The sequence below is a fragment of the Oncorhynchus keta genome, unplaced genomic scaffold, assembly GCF_023373465.1.
Source record: "Oncorhynchus keta strain PuntledgeMale-10-30-2019 unplaced genomic scaffold, Oket_V2 Un_contig_1863_pilon_pilon, whole genome shotgun sequence".
Lineage (NCBI taxonomy): Eukaryota > Metazoa > Chordata > Actinopteri > Salmoniformes > Salmonidae > Oncorhynchus > Oncorhynchus keta.
Window position 1 is genome coordinate 289,008 of NW_026281022.1, and position 22,196 is coordinate 311,203.

General features: G+C 42.0%; 1 protein-coding gene across 1 annotated transcript; it reads right to left on the reverse strand.

Annotated features, from left to right (window-relative positions):
• Positions 1-3,920: 3,920 nt before the first annotated feature.
• On the reverse strand, positions 3,921-19,963 carry LOC118363898 (paraspeckle component 1-like). The gene is made up of 9 exons (XM_052504018.1): positions 19,395-19,963; positions 18,735-19,036; positions 18,522-18,617; positions 18,124-18,320; positions 17,376-17,460; positions 17,181-17,286; positions 9,469-9,526; positions 5,306-5,460; positions 3,921-4,673 (listed from the first exon to the last, which is right to left on the reverse strand). Exons 1-9 carry the CDS (start codon positions 19,824-19,826, stop codon positions 4,452-4,454), a joined length of 1,653 nt encoding a protein of 550 aa, XP_052359978.1. The 5' UTR covers positions 19,827-19,963; the 3' UTR covers positions 3,921-4,451.
• Positions 19,964-22,196: the final 2,233 nt, after the last annotated feature.

The following is a 22,196-nucleotide window of genomic DNA, read 5'->3' on the forward strand; positions in this document are numbered from 1 at the left end:
AAAGGGGACAGGACAACTGCACTGTATTAAGGGGAGGATGGATGGGGCAATGTATCGCGAGATCTTGGCCAACAACCTCCTTCCCTCAGTAAGAGCATTGAAGATGGGTCGTGGCTGGGTCTTCGAGCATGACAACGACCCGAAACACACAGCCAGGGCAACTAAGGTGTGGCGCCGTAAGAAGCATCTCAAGGTCCTGGAGTGCCCTAGCCAGTCTCCAGACCTGAACCCAATAGAAAATCTTTGGAGGGAGCTGAAAGTCTGTGTTGCCCAGCAACAGCCCCAAAACATCACTTCTCTAGTGATCTGCATGGAGGAATGGGCCAAAATACCAGCAACAGTGTGTGAAAATCTTGAAGATTTACAGAAAACATTTGACCTCTGTCATTGCCAACAAAGGGCATATAAACAAAGTATTGAGATAAACTTTTGTTTATTGAACAAATACTTATTTTCCACCATAATTGGCAAATAAATTCATTAAAAATCCTACAATGTGATTTTCTGGATTGTTTTCCTCATTTTGTCTGTCATAGTTGAAGTGTACCTATGAAAATTACAGGCCTCTCATCTTTTTAAGTGGGAGAACTTGCAATTGGTGGCTGACTAAATACTTTTTTGCCCCACTGTATGTCATGCAATAAAATGCTAATGAATTACTTAAAAATCATACAATGTGAGATTTAGATTCCGTCTCTCACAGTTGAAGTGTACCTATGATACAAATTAGACCTCTACATGCTTTGTAAGTAGGAAAACCTGCAAAATCGGCAGTGTATCAAATACTTGTTCTCCCCACTGTATATATACTAAAAGCTCCATTGTTAGATTGTTTTAACTACTCCTATAGAAATGGTAGTCTGTCAGGTACTCAGCAGGAAGGTCTGATTTCACTAATTACTAAAACAAGACCCAGATGGCAAATATAAAGATTCAGGTTTTTTTAGACTGTAGGCCCCTTACACTTAAATTTTGTGATGCAAAAATACTAGCGAAATGCATAGCACTCAGAAGTTTTACCAGGCATTGCTCAGCCTTATCAGGCAGGTTTATTTTTACATGGACGATACATTGTAGATAATATATGACAACTACTAGAAATAATAGAACATCATGAAATATCTAAGAAACCAGGCCTGGTATTTATAGCAGATTTTGAAAAGGCCTTTGATAAAGACTGGATTTTTTAAATTTCGGTGACTCTCTTATAAAATGGGTAAAAGTAATGTATAGTAACACCAGGTGTAAAATAGTAAATAGCGGCTACTTACGAGAGTTCTGAATTGCCAAGAGAAGTTAAACAAGGGTGTTCGCTGTCACCATATCTATTCATTATGGCCATCGAAATGCTAGCTATTAAAATCAGATCCAACAACAACATTAGGGGATTAGAAATCCAATGCTTAAAAACAAAGGTGCCCATGTATGCCGATGACTCAAGTGTTATATTAAGTCCGCAAGCTACATTTTTCTGGACTAAAACCTAATTGTGTACAATATTACATATTGGATTTTTAAAAATACAACTTTTACATTACCCTGCAGTTTACCTATAAAATTGGTTGATGGTGAAGTTGACATACTTGGTATTCATATGACAAAAGATATGAGCCCTCCACAATGAATTTCAATAGAAAACTTGTAAAACATAGACAAGATCCTGCAACCATGGAGAGGAAAATACCTGCCTATTTATGGAAAAATTGCCTTGATTAACTCGGTTTACTCACTTACGGCGCTGCCTACTCCTGATGATTTGTTTTTCAAATCATATGAGCAAAAAATATTTTGCTTTATCTGGGAAGCTAAACCAGACAAAATAAAGCATAATTAATAGGGTGGGTTGAGATTATTAAATATAAAATCACTAAACCACTCTAAAAGCTTCACCCTAAATGGTTCTCAAGTAGATTAAGAAAAGCTCATCCAATATTTAAAAAGCCTTTTTGCAGATAGCCATGTCTCATTTTCAATTAATTGAAAATTATATTTAGAAAAAAAAAAAGTCTCTCTTTTTCAAACAAGCATTGCAGAGCTGACTACAATTTCATCCCCCTGAAAATATGAAATATTTGTTCTAACCAATATTATGGCTGAACTAAAAATGTGCTGGTTGTCAAAATACCTGTATTTGTGGGAAAATTGTATTTTGTTTTTAAAGTATATTGTAAATTGGAATGGTAGTTTTGTCTTTCATGGAGTTATCAGAATTGTACAAGGTCTGCTCAATCCAAGAGTACAAGCAACTGATTACAGCGTTACCCCAAAAACGGAGAAGGCGGGTGGCAGCGGGAGGTGGTAGGGAACTTATGTCTGCCCAATATAACAACTGGCAGAAGAATAAAGACAGAACAAATAGGAAAGTATACCAGTTTCATTTGAGGACCAGGATGTTGACAACTGTGCTATACAGATTGCAAAATAGTTGGAAAGACATTTTTTGATATACCCGATTCCATGGTACAGGGTGTTTAAGTTGATTTTTAAAACGACGCAAGATTCAAGACTTCAAGCTTGTCAGCAAAAATTATTATACAGAATTCTTGCCACCAACAAAACGTTGAATATTTGGGACATAAAATCATTGAAGCTCTGCAGATTTTGTTGTGAGGATACAGAATCAATAGACCATTTATTTCGGTATTGCCCTCAGGAAGCCTGTTTCTGGTCTCAGGTTCAGGAATGGCTGAAAATACACATTGATTTGGGTCCCTGTTTTTGGCCTTACGGGAGATCTGTTGACGTGCCCTTGAGCAGGGCGTTATAAACCTGTGTCATCCTGAATGGGAGTCTGTTGGATGACTGGTGTGGTGTAGTTGTTGAGCGGCTTCACTGCAAGTATATGGTATGTTTTGGATATTCAATAAAAATAAATACATTTGGGGAAGGCCCTTTCCTGTTTCAGCATGACAATGCCCCTGTGCATGAAGCGAGGGCCATACATAAATGGTTTGTCGAGATCGGTGTGAAGAACTTGACAGGCCTGCAGAGCCCTGACCTCAACCCCATCAAACACCTGCGAGCAAGGCCTAATCGCCCAATATCAGTGACCCGCCTCACAAATGCTCATGGCTGAATGGATTCAAGTCCCCACAGCAATGTTCCAAAATCTAGTGGAAAGCCTTCCTAGAAGCAGCAAAGGGGGACCACCTCCATATTAAATGCCCATGATTTTGGAATGAGATGTTCGATGAGGTGTCCACATACTTGGCATGTAGTGTAGTTACAGTTCCACCTGAATATACTTACCTGAAATATAATGCAAATGTTGTTACACATCACAAAGACTTTCCTCACACATGCTCGCACACAACACTCACTCAAGACAAGCACATGATTCTTCACACACACGGCAACACAAATTCTCTTGCTCGAGTACAGAGGTAAGTGCACGAGTATGGGATATTCAAATGTCATGTTAATTAACACATTACAAAAGTTTGTCTATAATGTTGAGTTAATTAAAATACAAGAAACTTTAAATATACAGAAGAATGAGAAATGACTAACAAAATGTTGAGTTGCCTGTTGTTTCAAATTAAACTCCAGTGTATTGATCAGAGTATCCGATATGGGTATTCTGCCTGCTTGAGGATCAATACTACGCAATACTACGATACCAGATTTTCCTTGGAAAAAAGAAACACGAAGCAGACTAAACTCTATGGTCCTTTAAAACCTAGCTTTGCAAAATATTGTGTGCTATAGCTAAACAAATGTGACTCTGGGTGACAACATAAGGCTGTGTATGTTTTACACGGACATCATTTTGGCTCTCTGCTCTGAAAAATTAAGAGATTAGTTTGAGTTCACAATACTTGAAACAAGGATGAGGGTGAGAAAATCTAAAAATATCTAGGTTGGCTACAAAATAGTTTTTGTTTGTTTTTTTTACTTCAATCAACTTAGTATTCACAAAATGGCATTTCACAGTTTTATTGCAGTTAGTCAAACAACTACTACAGGATGCAATGTACGGGAAATACATTCCATGGACGGGAGGATATCAAGGTAAGCTAACCATTGCAGAGGCAATGCAGGCCTTCACTTGTTACTAGGATCTACTGAAAACAACAATAACAGGAGGATAGGATACTGATAGCAAAAAGCAAGAAAAGACACCATACAGAAGTTTATAAGCCATCTACAGACCTGACTACATCAAGATACATCGCAGTTGATTTTGGCCTTTGGCGGCCAACATTGAAGATTTGTGTTTTTGCATCAACATTGGGCCTGTCTTGTGACATAATTATATATTTTTTCCCCCTCAGTCAACATTCGGGACACATGAAGAAGCTGAGGGAAATAATCAGCCCAAATTAAAAGAACAAAAACAAACATTTGACGAGAAAAGAAATCAGTTATTTTACATAATGAGAAAGGAAAAGCAAGAGATCCAAATATTGAGCCTTGGGGTACACCGTTGAAAAAATGTCAACATAACACAATCAGTATCTGCGACGTTTGTTGTTAGGCCCTTCATAGTTTCCCACAACAGGGATTCCCCTCCCGAAGCCTGCTGGCCCCCCCACTGCAGGTCCAGGCCCTGCCCCCATGAGCCCTGCCCCCACAGCCTGTTGCTGCTGAGGGGACTCGACACCTGGACGGCCACTCATAGGGGACGAACCAATCTGATTAGGAGCCCCCTGGGGGAACCTATCGTTGCGCAGCTACAATATAAAAGGGATAGGGTTGGTGGAGATATTATGAGAAGTCCAGATGCAGAAGAATCAGATGGGAGGGATATTCAACAACAATGTTCGTTTTGGCGAGGCAATGAGAAGGCGTTCCGAACGTCAAAGTAGGCAAGCAGAGGAGTTCCGGGCAGAGTCGGAAGAGGGAGAGAGGAATCAGTCCATTAGTTATGGGTGCAGAGCTGATATAAGCTATGAGAATCCCTTTCCTAAACCGCACTAACCTCATGATGTGAACAGTGAAGTCAGGGGAGTAAATGTTATTATTAACCTCAATTTGCTAATCACCACCACGGAATACTATGATATCACGATTAAAGATATCACAATGGTAGGGGAAAAGATGCCAGAAAAGACCAGCTGGATGAGATATCTGTACCATAAACTATTAAAATCAAAGTCACTGGCAAAACACCTTGGAATGTAATATCCTTAAGCAGCATCTAAATAGCCTCTGGCATCTCCTCTCACCACTGGTTAAAACCTGAAAACAATACACTGCAGTTTCTATTCAACACCAAGGGTTGAGCAGGTTAAGGAGAGCGAATTATTGAGAGAGAAATTGAAAAGAGGTTGAGAGTAAGCGCCCATCTTAGCGCATACATTACCATGGCTCCATTGTCTGGCATCATGTTTGGTGCGCCCATGTTTGGAGTTCCCTCGGGGCCCATGGCTCCGGCCCTTCCGCTCATGCCTATGCCCATCATTTGAGGGGGTCCCTGGTTTACACTGGCCCCGGCAACAGAGGCGGGGTTAAACCCATCTACACGCAAAACAACGTAGCATCGTTTGGTCACACTGGAAGTAAACCCCACCCATCAAAGCCCGTGTGCACTGTTTGTTGTTGTAGAGTGGTGTAAAAATCTCTCAGGGCTGACAGAGCTAGCTAACGTTGGTTGTTGGTCACACAAGCAATGCCAATTATGTAGGTGTCAAATTTTCATTTCCTAGTTTGATAGGGAAAAATAAGTCAATATTGAGCCCGGTGGTACACAATTGAAAACATATCAAATTTTGTTAGTCTGTGGTGAGATATCCATATCGATATATACACTGAACCAACATTTAAATTAAACATGTAAAATGTTGGTCCCATGTAACATGAGCTGGGGGCCTGATGAATTTTTCAATTGACTGATTTCCTTCTATGAACTGTAACTCAGTTAAATATTTGCATGTTACAGTTATTTTTTGTTTAGTGTATATATAAAACCCTTTTAAAAACATACATCATTTGTTGATGATTTCATATGGCAGGTTAACAGTCTAGAGCACCTGTAACCATTAGGCTATGACTTAAAATTGGTCAAATTGTATTAATATATAAGCTGAACAACCAAAAACCAACGTTAGCAGATAGATGCCTACAACAGACTATTTACAGGTCATTGGGAACAGGAGCAGTGTATCATACCATTAAATCAACAGAGCAAGAGTTCCATTACAGTAAAATAGCAATGTGGGACAAGCTGTGAGAGGCCCTCAGATAGTCTGGATGAATTTCCGATTTCAGGCGAAAGAACGCCATCACCCAGTTCTGCTTCTAGGTTAAATACCGTGACTGCACATCACCATTGCCAGATACTCAACCCCGGACCCAAATCCCCATTCACAGCCATATGACACAGGTCTTTGAGAACACTGTCAAATCATCAGTAGGATGACAAGTCATTTAATAAATACATTTTTTTTTATTAAGAAGATAGAAAATGTTGCATCAACTACCAATGGAAACACGTGTAAAGAGTTCATTATGCTTTCGAGGTACTAAATGAGACAGCTGTATTAGTTATGAATTGACCCCACCCGCCCACACTGCTGGAAATGAAAAGATGATCAACTATTTCCTAGATGGTATATGTACACAGAAATGATACTGCAAACCCCCCCCCCCCAAATAAAAATAATCCACCATCTCATTGAAGAACGCACACCATTATGTTTGTAAGTAGTAAACATACACACACATCAAATGTACAATGCCTTGCGAAAGTAATCGGCCCCCTTGAACTTTGCGACCTTTTGCCACATTTCAGGCTTCAAACAAAGATATAAAACTGTATTTTCTTGCGAAGAATCAACAACAAGTGGGACACAATCATGAAGTGGAACGACATTTATTGGATATTTCAAACTTTAACAAATCAAAAACCGAAAAATTGGGCGTGCAAAATTATTCAGCCCCTTTACTTTCAGCGCAGCAAACGCTCTCCAGAAGTTCAGTGAGGATCTCTGAATGATCCAATGTTGACCTAAATGACTAATGATGATAAATATAATCCACCTGTGTGTAATCAAGTCTCCGTATAAATGCACCTGCACTGTGATAGTCTCAGAGGTCCGTTAAAAGCGCAGAGAGCATCATGAAGAACAAGGAACACACCAGGCAGGTCCGAGATACTGTTGTGAAGAAGTCTAAAGCCGGTTTAGGATACAAAAAGATTTCCCAAGCTTTAAACATCCCAAGGAGCACTGTGCAAGCGATAATATTGAAATGGAAGGAGTATCAGACCACTGCAAATCTACCAAGACCTGGCCATCCCTCTAAACTTTCAGCTCATACAAGGAGAAGACTGATCAGAGATGCAGCCAAGAGGCCCATGATCACTCTGGATGAACTGCAGAGATCTACAGCTGAGGTGGGAGACTCTGTCCATAGGACAACAATCAGTCGTTTATTGCACAAATCTGGCCTTTATGGAAGAGTGGCAAGAAGAAAGCCATTTCTTAAAGATATCCATAAAAAGTGTCGTTTTAAAGTTTGCCACAAGCCACCTGGGAGACACACCAAACATGTGGAAGAAAGTGCTCTGGTCAGATGAAACCAACATTGAACTTTTTGGCAACAATGCAAAACGTTATGTTTGGCGTAAAAGCAACACCCTGAACACAACATCCCCACTGTCAAACATGGTGGTGGCAGCATCATGGTTTGGGCCTGCTTTTCTTCAGCAGGGACAGGGAAGATGGTTAAATTTGATGGGAAGATGGATGGAGCCAAATACAGGACCATTCTGGAAGAAAACCTGATGGAGTCTGCAAAAGACCTGAGACTGGGACGGAGATTTGTCTTCCAACAAGACAATGATCCAAAACATAAAGCAAAATCTACAATGGAATGGTTCAAAAATAAACATGTCCAGGTGTTAGAATGGCCAAGTCAAAGTCCAGACCTGAATCCAATCGAGAATCTGTGGAAAGAACTGAAAACTGCTGTTCAAATGCTCTCCATCCAACCTCACTGAGCTCGAGCTGTTTTGCTCTGATAGAGACATACCCCAAGCGACTTACAGCTGTAATCGCAGCAAAAGGTGGCGCTACAAAGTATTAACTTAAGGGGGCTGAATAATTTTGCACGCCCAATTTTTCAGTTTGATTTGTTAAAGTTTGAAATATCCAATAAATGTCGTTCCACTTCATGACTGTGTCCCACTTGTTGTTGATTCTTCACACAAAATACAGTTTTATATCTTTATGTTTGAAGCCTGAAATGTGGCAAAAGGTCGCAAAGTTCAAGGGGGCCGAATACTTTCGCAAGGCACTGTAAATACAAACAAAGCGATAGGTTTATGCTAAACTTGTAGATAAGAACATTTACCAAGTGTTGGGACTGGTGGCTACTGCTGATACAAAATGTTTGCTAAAAACCCTCAAGCTTGAAATGTTTATTCAGTTTGGGCCTCATCTATTGTTCGAATCAGGTAACCTTTCACTTGTGTGGCACGATAAAGAAGTAGGTCTGTGAAAGAGCAAAAGTGAAGTTGCATAAAACATTAAGGACTAAAGAAAACAATGGTTTCCTTCAACCAGTTTACTAAATAACAAATGACCTGATAACGAAAAGATCATAAGTAGAAGTCATCATGTAAAATTCACACTAAAAAAAAGGTAGATGTGACTTTCTATGAATTGATGTACTCAGTTTCTCCACACAAATCAGGGGTAAAAACAAAAGAAATCCCATGACTGAAATTTAAGTCAATTTCAGTTTGACTGCAAAACTCCTTTTTCATTAAAATAGAAAAGGCAAGCCATCATTACTTGTCAGGAAAGAGGCTGGTTTTGTACATGTATTAAAACTGAGTTACACCATTTAGTCATACATATCTATATATATACTGAAATAATTGTGGAGGGGTTAAAGTTATCACTGCAAAGGATTACTGCAAAGTGATCGATAACTTAACCCCTCCACGATGATTTCAGTCTCACAATCCCCCAAAACACACTTACACCCTAGTCACTCTCACTCACATATCTAATCAGTGACACAAAAACATAATTAGCATGTTCTCGGACTACGCCACATGAGCATATTTCCCCCAGTAGTATTAGTACTTCAGTACACACAATATGTAGGTGATGTGCAGCCCCGGGTTACAATCATGAAGTGGTGAAGGAGCCACCATGAGCCTCACACAGCCCATCCCATTCAGAGCCCCACAATATATCTTTAGCCCTGCTCCGGGCCCTTTAATGTCTGCCGACCTGAAGGAACTAGCCAGGTGCACACAATATGGCGGGGGCTCCACCTAGCCTTCTTAGAGGGAACTTCTGCCTTATGGCTGGGGTGGCAAAACTCCAGTAACTTTCCTCAAATTCCCAGGAATCCCAGTCCCTGGGAATTGAGAAAGTCACCAGAATTTCACAAACCTAGCCATGTGGCCAACACCTTCCCAGTTCCTTTAGATCTGTAGACACCGAAAGGGGGAGGGGGTAGTTCATTGTTGTTTATGGACCAGTCAGTGCTGAGTCATCGTTATGACCCTACCTCCCATATTAATGGCTCCACGAGGGCCCAGTTCACCCATTCTCATTTCCTGTTCTCTCTGGAAGAAGTGAAGAAGAGTGGTGCACCCGTAAACCTTGTGGACAATAACTACTAGGACCATTAGGACATGTGTAGGATGATTCCTCACACATCACAACACTCACACAGATATACAGTGGGGCAAAAAAGTATTTAGTCAGCCACCAATTGCGCAAGTTCTCCCACTTAAAAAGATGAGAGGCCTGTAATTTTCATCATAGGTACACTTCAACTATGACAGACAAAATGAGAAGAAAAAAAATCCAGAAAATCACTATGTAGAATTTTTTATGAATTGGTTTGCAAATGGTGGAAAATAAGTATTTGGTCACCTAGAAACAAGCAAGATTTCTGTCTCTCACAGACCTGTAACTTCTTCTTTAAGAGGCTCCTCTGTCCTCCACTTGTTACCTGTATTAACGGCATCTGTTTGAACTTGTTATCAGTATAAAAGACACCTGTCCACAACCTTAAACAGTCATACTCCAAACTCCACTATGGCCAAGACCAAAGAACAAAATTGTAGAACTGCACCAGGTTGGGAAGACTGAATCTGCAATAGGTAAGCAGCTTGGTTTGAAGAAATCAACTGTGGGAGCAATTATTAGGAAATGAAAGACATAAAAGACCACTGATAATCTCCCTCAATCTGGGGCTCCACGCAAGATCTCACCCTGTGGGGTCAAAATGATCACAAGAACGGTGAGCAAAAATCCCAGAACCACACGGGGGGGGGACCTAGTGAATGACCGGCAGAGAGCTGGGACCAAAGTAACAAAGCCTACCATCAGTAACACACTATGCCGCCAGGGACTCAAATCATGCAGTGCCAGACATGTCCCCCTGCTTAATCCAGTACATGTCCAGGCCCATCTGAAGTTTGCTAGAGAGCATTTGGATGATCCAGAAGAAGATTGGGAGAATGTCATATGGTCAGGTGAAACCAAAATATAACTTTTTGGTAAAAACGCAACTTGTCGTGTTTGGAGGACAAAGAATGCTGAGTTGCATCAAAAGAACACCATACCTACTGTGAAGCATGGGGGTGGAAACATCATGCTTTGGGGCTGTTTTTCTGCAAAGGGACCAGGATGACTGATCCGTGTAAAGGAAAGAATGAATGGGGCCATGTATCGTGAGATTTTGAGTGAAAACCTCCTTCCATCAGCAAGGGCATTGAAGATGAAACGTGGCTGGGTCTTTCAGCATGACAACGATCCCAAACACACTGCCCGGGCAACGAAGGAGTTGCTTTGTAAGAAGCATTTCAAGGTCCTGGAGTGGCCTAGCCAGTCTCCAGATCTCAACCCCATAGAAAATCTTTGGAGGGAGTTGAAAGTCCGTTGTGCCCAGCAACAGCCCCAAAACATCACTGCTCTAGATGAGATCTGCATGGAGGAATGGGCCAAAATACCAGCAAGTGTGTGAAAACCTTGTGAAGACTTACAGAAAACGTTTGATCTCTGTCATTGCCAACAAAGGGTATATAACAAAGTATTGAGATAAACTTTTGTTATTGACCAAAAACATATTTTCCACCATAATTTGCAAATAAACTCATTAAAAATCCAACAATGTGATTTTCTCTCTCTCATTTTGTCTGTTATAGTTGAAGTGTACCCATGATGAAAATTACAGGCCTCTCATCTTTAAGTGGGAGAACTTGCACAATTGGTGGCTGACTAAATATTTTTTTGCCTCACTGTATAAGCAACAGCCAGGAAACAAGGTTAATAATGTTCTCCCAACTGTGATAGAAAAAGTCATGAAGGAGGAGTTACAAAAGCTGTGTGTGGAATGATACTGTATTGGATATGTAAGAATTTAGTGAGAGAGGAGCACATACGGAATGATAATCTGAGCTCCTAGGTTTGCTTAACAAGTTACCTATGTGTCCAGTATGGATTCTCAAGGTCCATCTAAAAAGGTCAATATCAGTCTGTATGTGATGAGCATATAACTTAATGTGGGCCAAGCCAAAATATAACATGGATTTAGTCCAAAGTTGATCAAACACTGAAGTGACCTTGTTGTGGTCATTTCAGCCTAATAGAGGAATAAGGGTTACTGATAAATATGCAAGAGAAAAGATAGAGAAGTAGATAAATCCCCTCCACACATTGATGTTCAGACAACCTAAACATTAGTACACACAAATATATATGTACTCTACACAAACGCACAAATGAAGCTGTACAAAGCACACACATTATCAACACTGACCTCCCCTCACACACACACACTCACATAAAATATCTTATCATAAAGGACATGCAATAAACATGCCCCCACTCGCTCTCTCTCACACCTGTAAGTATACAACATTATCACTCAACTCAACCCCCCAAAACACTCGCACAGACACAAGTAATATGCAAGTACACTCAACATCCTCCCAACTCGCTCACTCACACCATCATACAAATATGATACACATACAGTATAGTCCTGTGTGCTACGTTATATTGTCAAAGTCAGAAGCGTTACAGATAGAAAATCATTTTTTAGAACAGACATGCTCTGTAACGTGTAACAGGGAACAGTGTCAGCTCTACACATTGCATTTCTACCGGCAACATTCTAAACATTGCAGAGCCACAGAATACACCCCCTGGTCCAAAATGTCTTAAGATATGTTGTCACATCTGAGTTTCCTGTTAAATTTAAACTGGCCAGCTAAAACAAAGTAAACATGGGTAAATAGTACATATATTATATATTCCATATTAATATACTATATTTCAAATCATGTTACATTTAAATAGTTAATGAGGGATGGACACTAAAAACGAAATCCCTCACCGGTTGCATTCACTCATCTGTAGTGGGACAAATTGGGTTCTAGTTGTATAGTTACAGCTTCACCTGAATATACTTACCCGGAATACAATGCAAATGTTCCACATTGAAGATCGAACACTTCCATCACACTTACTTGCACACAACACTCCCTCAAGACAAGCACATGAAGTATTTTAAGTACACACACAGAAACAAATTCAAATCACAGACAAACACACAAGGCAACAAATTCTCACACACTCTCTCTCTCGTCTCTGTTGAGTACAGAGGTAAGTGCAGTATGGGAAATTAAAATGTCATGTTAATTAACAGGACGTGACAGTATTACAAAAGTTTGTCATCTATAATGTTGAGTTAATTAAATGCAATAAATTTTAAAGGAAAAAGAATGAGAACTGTTAAACGAGAAACAAAACAAAATACAGTATTTGTTAAATCTTGAGTATTGATCAGAATATCTGATATAGGTATTTTGCCTGGAACAATTTTCACACAAATGTTTATGGATAAATACTCCCTAAAGTACAGTATGCACTACTACTAAAAATGTATTACATTTTTTTGTCATAAAAAGTAACTAGAAAAGTTAAATGATAAAATATGTAGTCTGATAAGCCCATATGATAGACAACTATAAAAACCTTATTACTTTGGCGTGTGGGGGAGTTAGATCACATATTTCATCACAAATACACTCAGACTACAACATTTTTACTCATAAGGAATTAGAAAAGGTATAGGCTATAATTAGGGGTGATGATTATGTTCCACCTAGTGGTGGAAGTTTAGAAGTTTGTTAGTGTTAAATTTAAGTCTGGTGTAGTAGAGGGCGTGACTGATTTATAAATAGTGGGAGACTAGGTAGTAGTAAGTAGCCCAGAAGTACTAGTAGCAGTAGTCTACATTGCAGTAGTGACTGTTTTAGATAGGTAGGCCATAGGTTAGCTAGAGTAAGTGTTATAATTTGATTTTGCTGTTCTGATTTCAGATTTGAAGTTTTTATGAAAGTAGTCAAAAGTTTGTAAAATTGAAGAGATAGTAGTTGATGCGGTTCCTAAAACAACTGTATAGGTTGATTGTTAGAAGATAATTCCGTTCCCAATTTCAGATTTGAATAGCAGAAAGGACCAGTATTTCATATCCTCTAAGTTTTGTCTAAATTGTTGGGAAAGTGTCCAAGTCGCTGATGTGTAAAAAGTCACGTTGTTTTACAAAGTTTTTAAGAAGGACAAAAAGTTGAATAATTTAAAAAGTATATATGCAGGGCTTCCCGAGTGGCGTAGAGGTCTAAGGCACTGCATCGTAGTGCTAGAGGTGTCACTACAGACCCCGGTTTGATCCCGGGCTGTATCACATAACCGGTCGTGATCGGAAATCCCATAGGGCGGCGCACAATTGGCCCAGCGTCGTCCGGGTTAGGGGGAGTGTTTGACCGGGGGAACTTCATCTGGCTATTCGCGCTCTAGCGACTACTTGCAGGGGGCCGGGCGCCTGCAGGCTGACCTCGGTCGTCAGGTGAACGATGTTTCCTCCAACACATTGGTGCGCCTGGCTTCCGGATTAAGCTGTTGGGGGTTAAGATGCGCGGTTTGGCAGGTCATGTTTCAGACGACGCATGACTCGACCTTCGCCTCCGGAGCCCGTTGGGGAGTTGCAGCGATGAGACAAGATCAAAATTGGGGAGAAATGGGGGGAAAAAAATATTTTAAAAAATGCGTATATATGCTATGAAAAAAACCTGTATGCAAGCAACTTAATCCAGACCAGTCTACACATTTTTACATTTGAATGGTATTTCTATCTGGAAAAGTGTTAGAGGAGTAGTGTGCTACATAATAACCACAATTCAGTTGTTTTTTTAAAACAATATTTAAGGCGAAGACTGTTGCTAGTGCCACTAATAATAGTAGGCCTACATATACTGTATATTATTGCCAGACACCTCTGACTTCTAAGTTGTAGTTCAGCTTTGTCTTGTGGACTTCTATTCAACCATCCCTTTTGGTTTTCATTCCTCGGTCGATAGCACATTAAGTTAGGGGATGGAGCATCATTTTATTTTTTAAACTTGCACTCGTCTTTTCCTACTAGCACTGACATTGCTGATCACTACTTTAATTGAGGAAAAATGTACTTACTACGACTGATATGTGGCTGTCTCACCTAGCTTTCTTATGATGAATGCACTAACTAAGTCGCTCTGGATGCGAGCGTCTGCTAAATTACTAAAATGTCAATCTAAAAGGAGGGAGACAAAAAGTGTGTTAAGGTATACGTGTTGTTCGTAAATGTGTGTGAGGCTTGCGAGCATGTTCTGAGATTGCCGCCAGTCTAACCCCCCAAGACTAATGGTATAGGGTAACGACAATAGATCTATGTTAATCCTTGTGCGGGTTGTTTAAGGTTAAGTTGTAGGAGTTGAACTCTTGCTCCTATGCAACAGTTTACATGCTAAGAGTAGTGTAAGGGTGGCTGTAACAGCAGAGGGTGCTTTGTACGATATTTCCAGCCGGTCCTCTTTCTCTACGGCCTCTCAACACACAATAGAAACAGAGAAGAAAAGTTATTATGCAGCAACATCATAAGACACATCACATCCACAGGCATGCAGTAATACAAGTGCACCAAGGGCTAGGTAGATAAACACATGTTTCCTGAGAATGTCAGTATGTTTCCCAACCCATGATCACAGAGTTGCAATGATGAAAAAGTTGATTGGAGACTGTTGAAGTTCTGAAAATTGGGACCAAGACTTAGGCCTGAAATGAAAGATTAAAATCCACACCCAAAAAGCCGATGACAGATTCCTCAACTCTTTGCCTGTGTGTTTTTGTCAAGTGAATAGATAAAGATACCAAAGGACACAGTATTTGCACAGTGGCCATTTCTAGACATGCCATTAACATTTTAACAGATTGACATTCAAGTTACCCTATCGCCTTCATGGAAAAACTAACTATTCTGAGGACTCTCTCTGGAAGTGAAGTTACTCTCATCTGGAACACACTCAAGCATCACAAATGAGCATTGTGGTGAAAGGGTATGTCAATCATTAGCCTCTCCCCTCTTAACGTTCCCACAAGAAAGCCAAGCTGTCGGTTACAGGATCTAAATTACTTCAGACAACTCGTCAGAGATAGAGCAGTATTTTGTTCAAGCAGGTGTCCCTCTCCCATACTACTTTAGTAAAATATGTGTTGAAAACCCAGGTAAATACAACAGACATTTGAATTGATGACATACGTATAACGTGGGACAGCTACATGGTGTTTTATGTCGCTGGCTGTGAGGATAGTATTGTGGATACACTGCTTAGAAGGGCTGCTACTGCTGGACATCAGTTTGGTGAGAAAAATACACCCTGAAAACCACAGTAAAACAACGATGAACCAATATGAAAACCCCTCGGCCTTTCTCTTTTGGTTTTAGCAGATCTGAAGAAACCAGATGGGTGTAAACAAGATGGTGGCTGTCAGCTGCTACCCTAAGCCCATTGGAGGGTTAGGTTGAGCAATCGCTGCACTACTTACACCTATCAGTCCCGTAAGAAGGAGAATGAATAGTGGCTTGAGGCCAATTTCAGATCAGGGTTGCATCTTCCAAGCGAAAGTCCTTGGAAGATACCAAAACCAAACCTGGAGCCCTGTTGGTATTGTGACATGCTACTTAGATAAGAAATAGCACTAAATCGGGAGTAGGCTACCCTAAACCAACCCAAAATACATTTTTATTAGACTTTCACTTAAAGGACTACGGTACACTATGTTCATCTGTAGTTACCTAGAAAAGATATGCTCCTATAGTGATATGGGACAATATTTGAAAAGAAAAAGGCAGCATTCTGGGATGCTTTAGGAATGGGTTTTCAAAATTATTTTACTATTCAAATAATATCATCACTTATATTTTCCAAGATCTCCGGATAGTCGAAAAATGCACATGCACATGGCAGAGGTAAACAGAGGAGATACTGCGTTTCCGGTAGTTTGGCTAACAGCAACAGTGAAAGAAGTCCGATTTTCGCCATGATAGAACTGATTCTGCTACGAAAAAGGGTTTCTGGTGAGTGTTTTGCATGGATCTGTGTCAGGTATAGTGGAAACTCTGTCAAGGAAGTGCTTGTAATTGCTATTTGAAGTGGGGGAAATGGCATAACGAGTCAGGGCAGCCTGGAGGGCTAAATACCCAGCAGCTAAATACCCAGCAGCTAAATACCCAGCAGCTAAATACCCAGCAGTAGCTCAACGCACCGCTATTGAAACTACATTCTAAGATTTGTAATTTAATTCAATTAAGAATTTCAAATGTCCTGGTATTTCTTTGTAGATAAAAAAAAATATCACAAGGATGACGTAATATAGACAAAGAGTTTTCATCGTTAAAATAGGTCTAAATAAATAAATATGTATCTAAAATAATTAACACTCAGGCAATTGAAAACTAACATTCGGTCAGATATCCGGGTATTTAATTAACCGTGCCTGTCCCTAGTATGCTTGTTCATCATCAGTGTGAAGTAGAGTGGTAGGACTGTTAGGCATCTTTTCTCAGCACCCAACATGATCGGTGGACCCAAAAAATCCCCATCATAGCCGAGAATGTTCTGAAATCCCCATATAAAACGCAGACCATCAGCAGAATCGTGTGAATGAACGTGTGTGAACACTGCTTCTCTGAATTGAAGAAAAAAAAAAGTGTGATAGTTTGTGTATTCAGATACCTAGAAATGAGTGACACTGACTGTACTGATGTGAATGTCTATGTTGGCTGTGTGTGTGTTCTCCAAGTGTATTCACACTCTTCATGAAGTTAGGCTTGAACCGGTCTGACCTTTGTGTGTGCATGTTTGTGTGTCTGTCCGGTGAACTCACGGTGTCCGCATAGTTTGGCTTGAAGCCGTCCGGTTGGCGTCTCAACTCTTCCTGCTCTCGATGGCGCTGCATCATCTCCTCCTCCTGCCTACGCCTCTCCTCATGTCTACAAACAGGAGAGAACGTTTAACACACTCACTTCTGACTTTCCTTGTGACGAGTAGAAAATAGAGTGGGAGGTACACACATGCGTACCTCATTTCTATATTCTTGCGTTTCTGCAGCTCCTGGTTGCGAAGCTCCTCCAGACGTCTCAGCTCCTCTTGACGCCTCATCAGGTCTGAGAAAGAGAAGATGAGAGAAATATGGGTTAGCTTGGTATTACATCAGGTCTGAGAGAAAGGGGTTGGCTTGGAATTACATCAGGTCTGAGGAGGGGTTGGCTTGGTATTACATCAGGTCTAAGAGGAGGGGTTGGCTTGGTATTACATCAGGTCTGAGAGAAAGGGGTTGGCTTGGAATTACATCAGGTCTGAGGAGGGGTTGGCTTGGTATTACATCAGGTCTAAGAGGAGGGGTTGGCTTGGTATTACATCAGGTCTAAGAGGAGGGGTTGGCTTGGTATTACATCAGGTCTAAGAGGAGGGGTTGGCTTGGAATTACATCAGGTCTGAGGAGGGGTTGGCTTGGTATTACATCAGGTCTAAGAGGAGGGGTTGGCTTGGTATTACATCAGGTCTAAGAGGAGGGGTTGGCTTGGTATTACATCAGGTCTAAGAGGAGGGGTTGGCTTGGAATTACATCAGGTCTGAGAGAACAGGGTTGGCTTGGTATTAATGTTTTTTTGTATTCACACGTGAAAGTTTCTGACAACACTTGAGGTAGACCTATGGCTATGTTGTTGAATATGCGCACAACACAAAAGGTAACATGTTAACTTTGTCCTTGAGAAGTGAGCGTCTTCCTCAGTGTGTGTGTGAGAGGTTCCTCTGAGTGTGTGTACCTTGTCTCATCATCATGAGCTGATGCTCGTGCTTGGCGGCCTCCATCTCTTGCTCCAGCTTCTCCTTTGCCTCTCGGATGTTGCGCTCAACCTGGTCTCTCTGCTGCTTTTCCATCTCGTCCAGGGCCTTCCAGCGGGACGAGTACTCAAACTCAAATGTCCCCGGCTGGGCAAACCGCGGGGGGTGCTCCCTCTCCCTGGAGAGACAGGGAGGAGAGGGGTTAGTGGCTGGACTAAGACCTGCAGGGAGACCATGAGGAAGGTGGAACGGTGCACACACACACCGACAGGCAAGTGAATAAATCAACAAATTCATACTGGTTATGATAAAGAACTCCGGTTGTCAAGACTGGTACAGAGAGTAAAACTCCCAATAGGAGATTGTGTGTATAACGTACTTGTGGTAGTGTACAGATTTCACAAGCAATTTCTCTGGGAGTCCATCTTCTTCATCCAGCTGCTCAGTGGGTTCCACTATGGCAGGCCGAGGAGACCTGGAGACAACATGGTGAGATGGGAGTGATCACTCACACTGCTTGGAATTGATTTGGCGCGTCTGGGTTATTTCGTAAACCAGGTAACTAAGTAAATGCAGTCGTTGGTTGTCTTACGTGGTGAGCAGCAGCGCCCCGTCAGCACAGCGATCCAGGGCTTTACGAGCACAAGGTTTGTTGGCAAACTCCACGAAGCCCTTCCCAGTGGGCCTTCCTCGGTCGTCCACTACAACGATAGCCCTTTCCACGGGCCCGAACTCGGAGAAGGCCTCCTCAAGGAGCTCGTTGGAGACCACGGGGGAAAGGTTCCGCACCGTGAGGGCAGAGCCGTGCGTGGCGAAGCGGATCCGGATAGGTCGGTTCCCCAGCACTGTGCCGTCCAACTCTGCCTTGGCAATCTCTGCTAGCGTCCTGGTTTCCTAGAATACCAGGTCAAAGGTTAGGCTCTATTGATAGCAAACTTTCAAACCTTTTTTTTTTATACAGTCTTGGTTGATTAATGAGAATTGCCACCTAGATAGTGTTACCATAAACTCTAGTCAAGTATGTTTCAAAGGGACCCGATGTATCAAGAAATGAATGGTTTCGGGTGGCGGAGTAGGCTTAACAACTGGTCAGGCAAACCCATCCGCCTGAGTAATACATCGTAGCTAACTAACTAGGGGAAACAGATGGCTATCGATACTAATGCGGCCTAAACTCCAACATTCAAAAGGAGCTTCCTTCACCACGGAGTTAGATATTACTGATTAAAGTTACTCTAAAACGCAGTCTTACCAGTCGAATGAAGCCGAATCCTCGGTCTCGGTTGATAAAAACCTCGTTAGCCTCGCCATACTTGGAAAACAGCTTTTTGAAATCATCCTCCGTGAGGTCTGTCGGGAGGTTACCGATGAACAACCTACACCGCTGCGTGAAGGTTTTCTCCCCGGGTCTCCTGAAACTCTTTATATCCAGCGTCATCTCCTGCGACTCTCCGGCTCCACCCTCCCCCTCTACCGCAGGGCTGGCAGCCGTCGGCGGCTTTGGTGGTGGGGTTTTCCCATCCGCAACATTCGGCCTTCGCTCCATGCCTGGAGAGTCCATGTTGCGCTTTGTGTGCTGCTGCTGGTGGTAATGCTGCTGCTGGTGGTACTGCTGCTGCTGCTGAGGTTTCGGCGACGGTGCGTTGTTTTGAATGTTGATCTGTTTTAGATTTCGGTGAGCCATACTTAGAGCGAAGTAAATCCCTCACAATATCTATCCAGTAAGTATAGCTTTGAATGCGCAGAAATGTTTCAGAAACGAAGAAATCGTGCCTCCTTTCAGTCAACAGCCAACGAAGTGCGGCTGTAATTCAAAATGGCGATGACTGCGCGCGCACCGTTGACGCGAGGTATTCAACGTGGCTGTGGTTTTCCCCTTGGCCACTAGGTGGTATAAGAAGACTTTCACAAGCTCAGGGATGTCGGGAAGTTTTTGCATGGCACGGTGGCATGCTGATGCTGATGTTGGTGTCCACTTTGTTCAACATGTTCACTCACACATGTTCAAGGTCAATGTCATGGGAAGATTCAGTGTGCTGCCGCTGACACTTTACTATCTAAATGATTGATATTCGTAACAGCAGCATGTTGGTTCCCTTCCCAAGATGGGAACACTATGCCAGTAGGAGTATTACTCCACTTGGCAGTGGTACTGGTAGGCTCACTATGCTTATTGCTTATATAATCATTTAGGCCTGGGGCAGATCTCATACTCTGTCTATGGTCCAAAGTTTATACACACACACACACACACACACACACACACACACACACACACACACACACACACACACACACACACACACACACACACACACACACACACACACACACACACACACACACACATCCTATGGGGGTAAAGTGGAGGGAAGGGTTTCATGGGGTGATAAAAGGGATGGTTGGTCTCTTTGTGCCAGATGTCTGAGACTGGTCATGTGACAACGATGACTGAAACTGGTCATGTGACAACGATGGCATTCACGGACCTCCACACAACTAAATGGCCCTGTAGCCACATTTTTGCCCATTGTGATGACAAAAGACGCCAGGGTCACTGGAAGCCAGACAGACACAGATGCCTGACAGTATAATACACGCTATTCCCTATGTATTGTATAATGTGTAAAAACGTCAGGTAGCTGATTGTAAAATAAAACCCCTATTCCCCGCATAGTTGACCAGAGCCCACATAAACTGGTTATAAGCGGACATAAGCTGTCATTCCTGTTTATGACAGCTGGTATTCTATCCTCATTGCAGATTAATGATCTTAAGTCAGTTTTGTGTTCCCCCTTAATGGTTATTAAGGTGATGGTAAACTGGTTCTAGATCTATGCCAAAGGTCCATTTCTACCTGGACAAGCTCAGTGACAAAATAATGTATAGGTACTTAGCTCTGGGCTAGTTTCCCAGCATCTGGTGTCTCTTTACCAAAGTTGTCAGGCAGATGCCTGATACACCCAATTTATCGTCTGTGTGCTAATGTTTGCATAGCAACGATAGTCTTCCCAGATCCCTGGAAAGGGTCACAGAGAAAAATTTGGCAGCTAACCTTCACATGACTGATGTGTGTCACATGAACACACACACACACACACACACACACACACACACACACACACACACACACACACACACACACACACACACACACACACACACACACACACACACACACACACACACACACACACACACACACACACACACTGCCAAGCTAGTGGCCGGGCAATAGAAAGAGAGGGGAGGAGGGTGATTAGTTTTTGTTGTTAGGGCTCAATCCCCTGTGCTTTCGGGGGCATAAAGGAAGTGCTGCTCTCAGCAGGGTCAGTGGGCTAGGTCTGCAGAGGCACGCCAGGGGCAAAGGGGGAATTATAGCCAGCGATTAACTAGGCAATCCTCTGCCAATCACATGATATGAACTAGTGTGGCAATGAAAAAAACAACAGGGGGGAGAGGGAGAGAGAGAGACCACCTAAAAGGAAGCGATTCCTACACCTATCACCGGCGAGTCCCCTAAACAAGCTGGTCCTGGGGCTCTGTTCACAAACACAAACACACCCCACAGAGCCCCAGGACAGCAACACAATTAGATCCAACCAAATCATGAGAAAACAAAAAGATAACTACTTGACACATTGGAAAGAATTAACAAAAAAACAAAGCAAACGAGAATGCTATTTGGCCCTAAACAGAGAGTACACAGTGGTAGAATACCTGACCACCGTGACTGACCCAAACTTAAGGAAAGCTTTGACTATGTACAGACTCAGTGAGCATAGCCTTGCTATTGAGAAAGGCTGCCGTAGGCAGACCTGGTTGTCAAGAGAAGACAGGCTATGTGCACACAGCCCACAAAATGAGGTGGAAACTGAGCTACACTTCCTAACTTCCTGCCCAATATATGACCATATTAGAAACATATTTCCCTCAGATTACACATATCCACAAAGAATTTGAAAATTTACCTGATGTTGATAAACTCCCATATCTACTGGGTGAAATACCACAGTGTGCCATCACAGCAGCAAGATGTGTGACCGGTTGCCAC

What these genes read in the sequence shown, in the direction of transcription:
- LOC118363898 (XM_052504018.1), bottom strand. Translation starts at nt 19,826, where the DNA reads ATGGCTCACCGAAATCTAAAACAGATCAACATTCAAAACAACGCACCG. An exon ending in GATTCGGCTTCATTCGACTG is followed by an intron (nt 19,037 to 19,394) that starts GTAAGACTGCGT and finishes CTGGTATTCTAG; the next exon opens with GAAACCAGGACGCTAGCAGA. An exon ending in GGGGCGCTGCTGCTCACCAC is followed by an intron (nt 18,618 to 18,734) that starts GTAAGACAACCA and finishes TGTTGTCTCCAG; the next exon opens with GTCTCCTCGGCCTGCCATAG.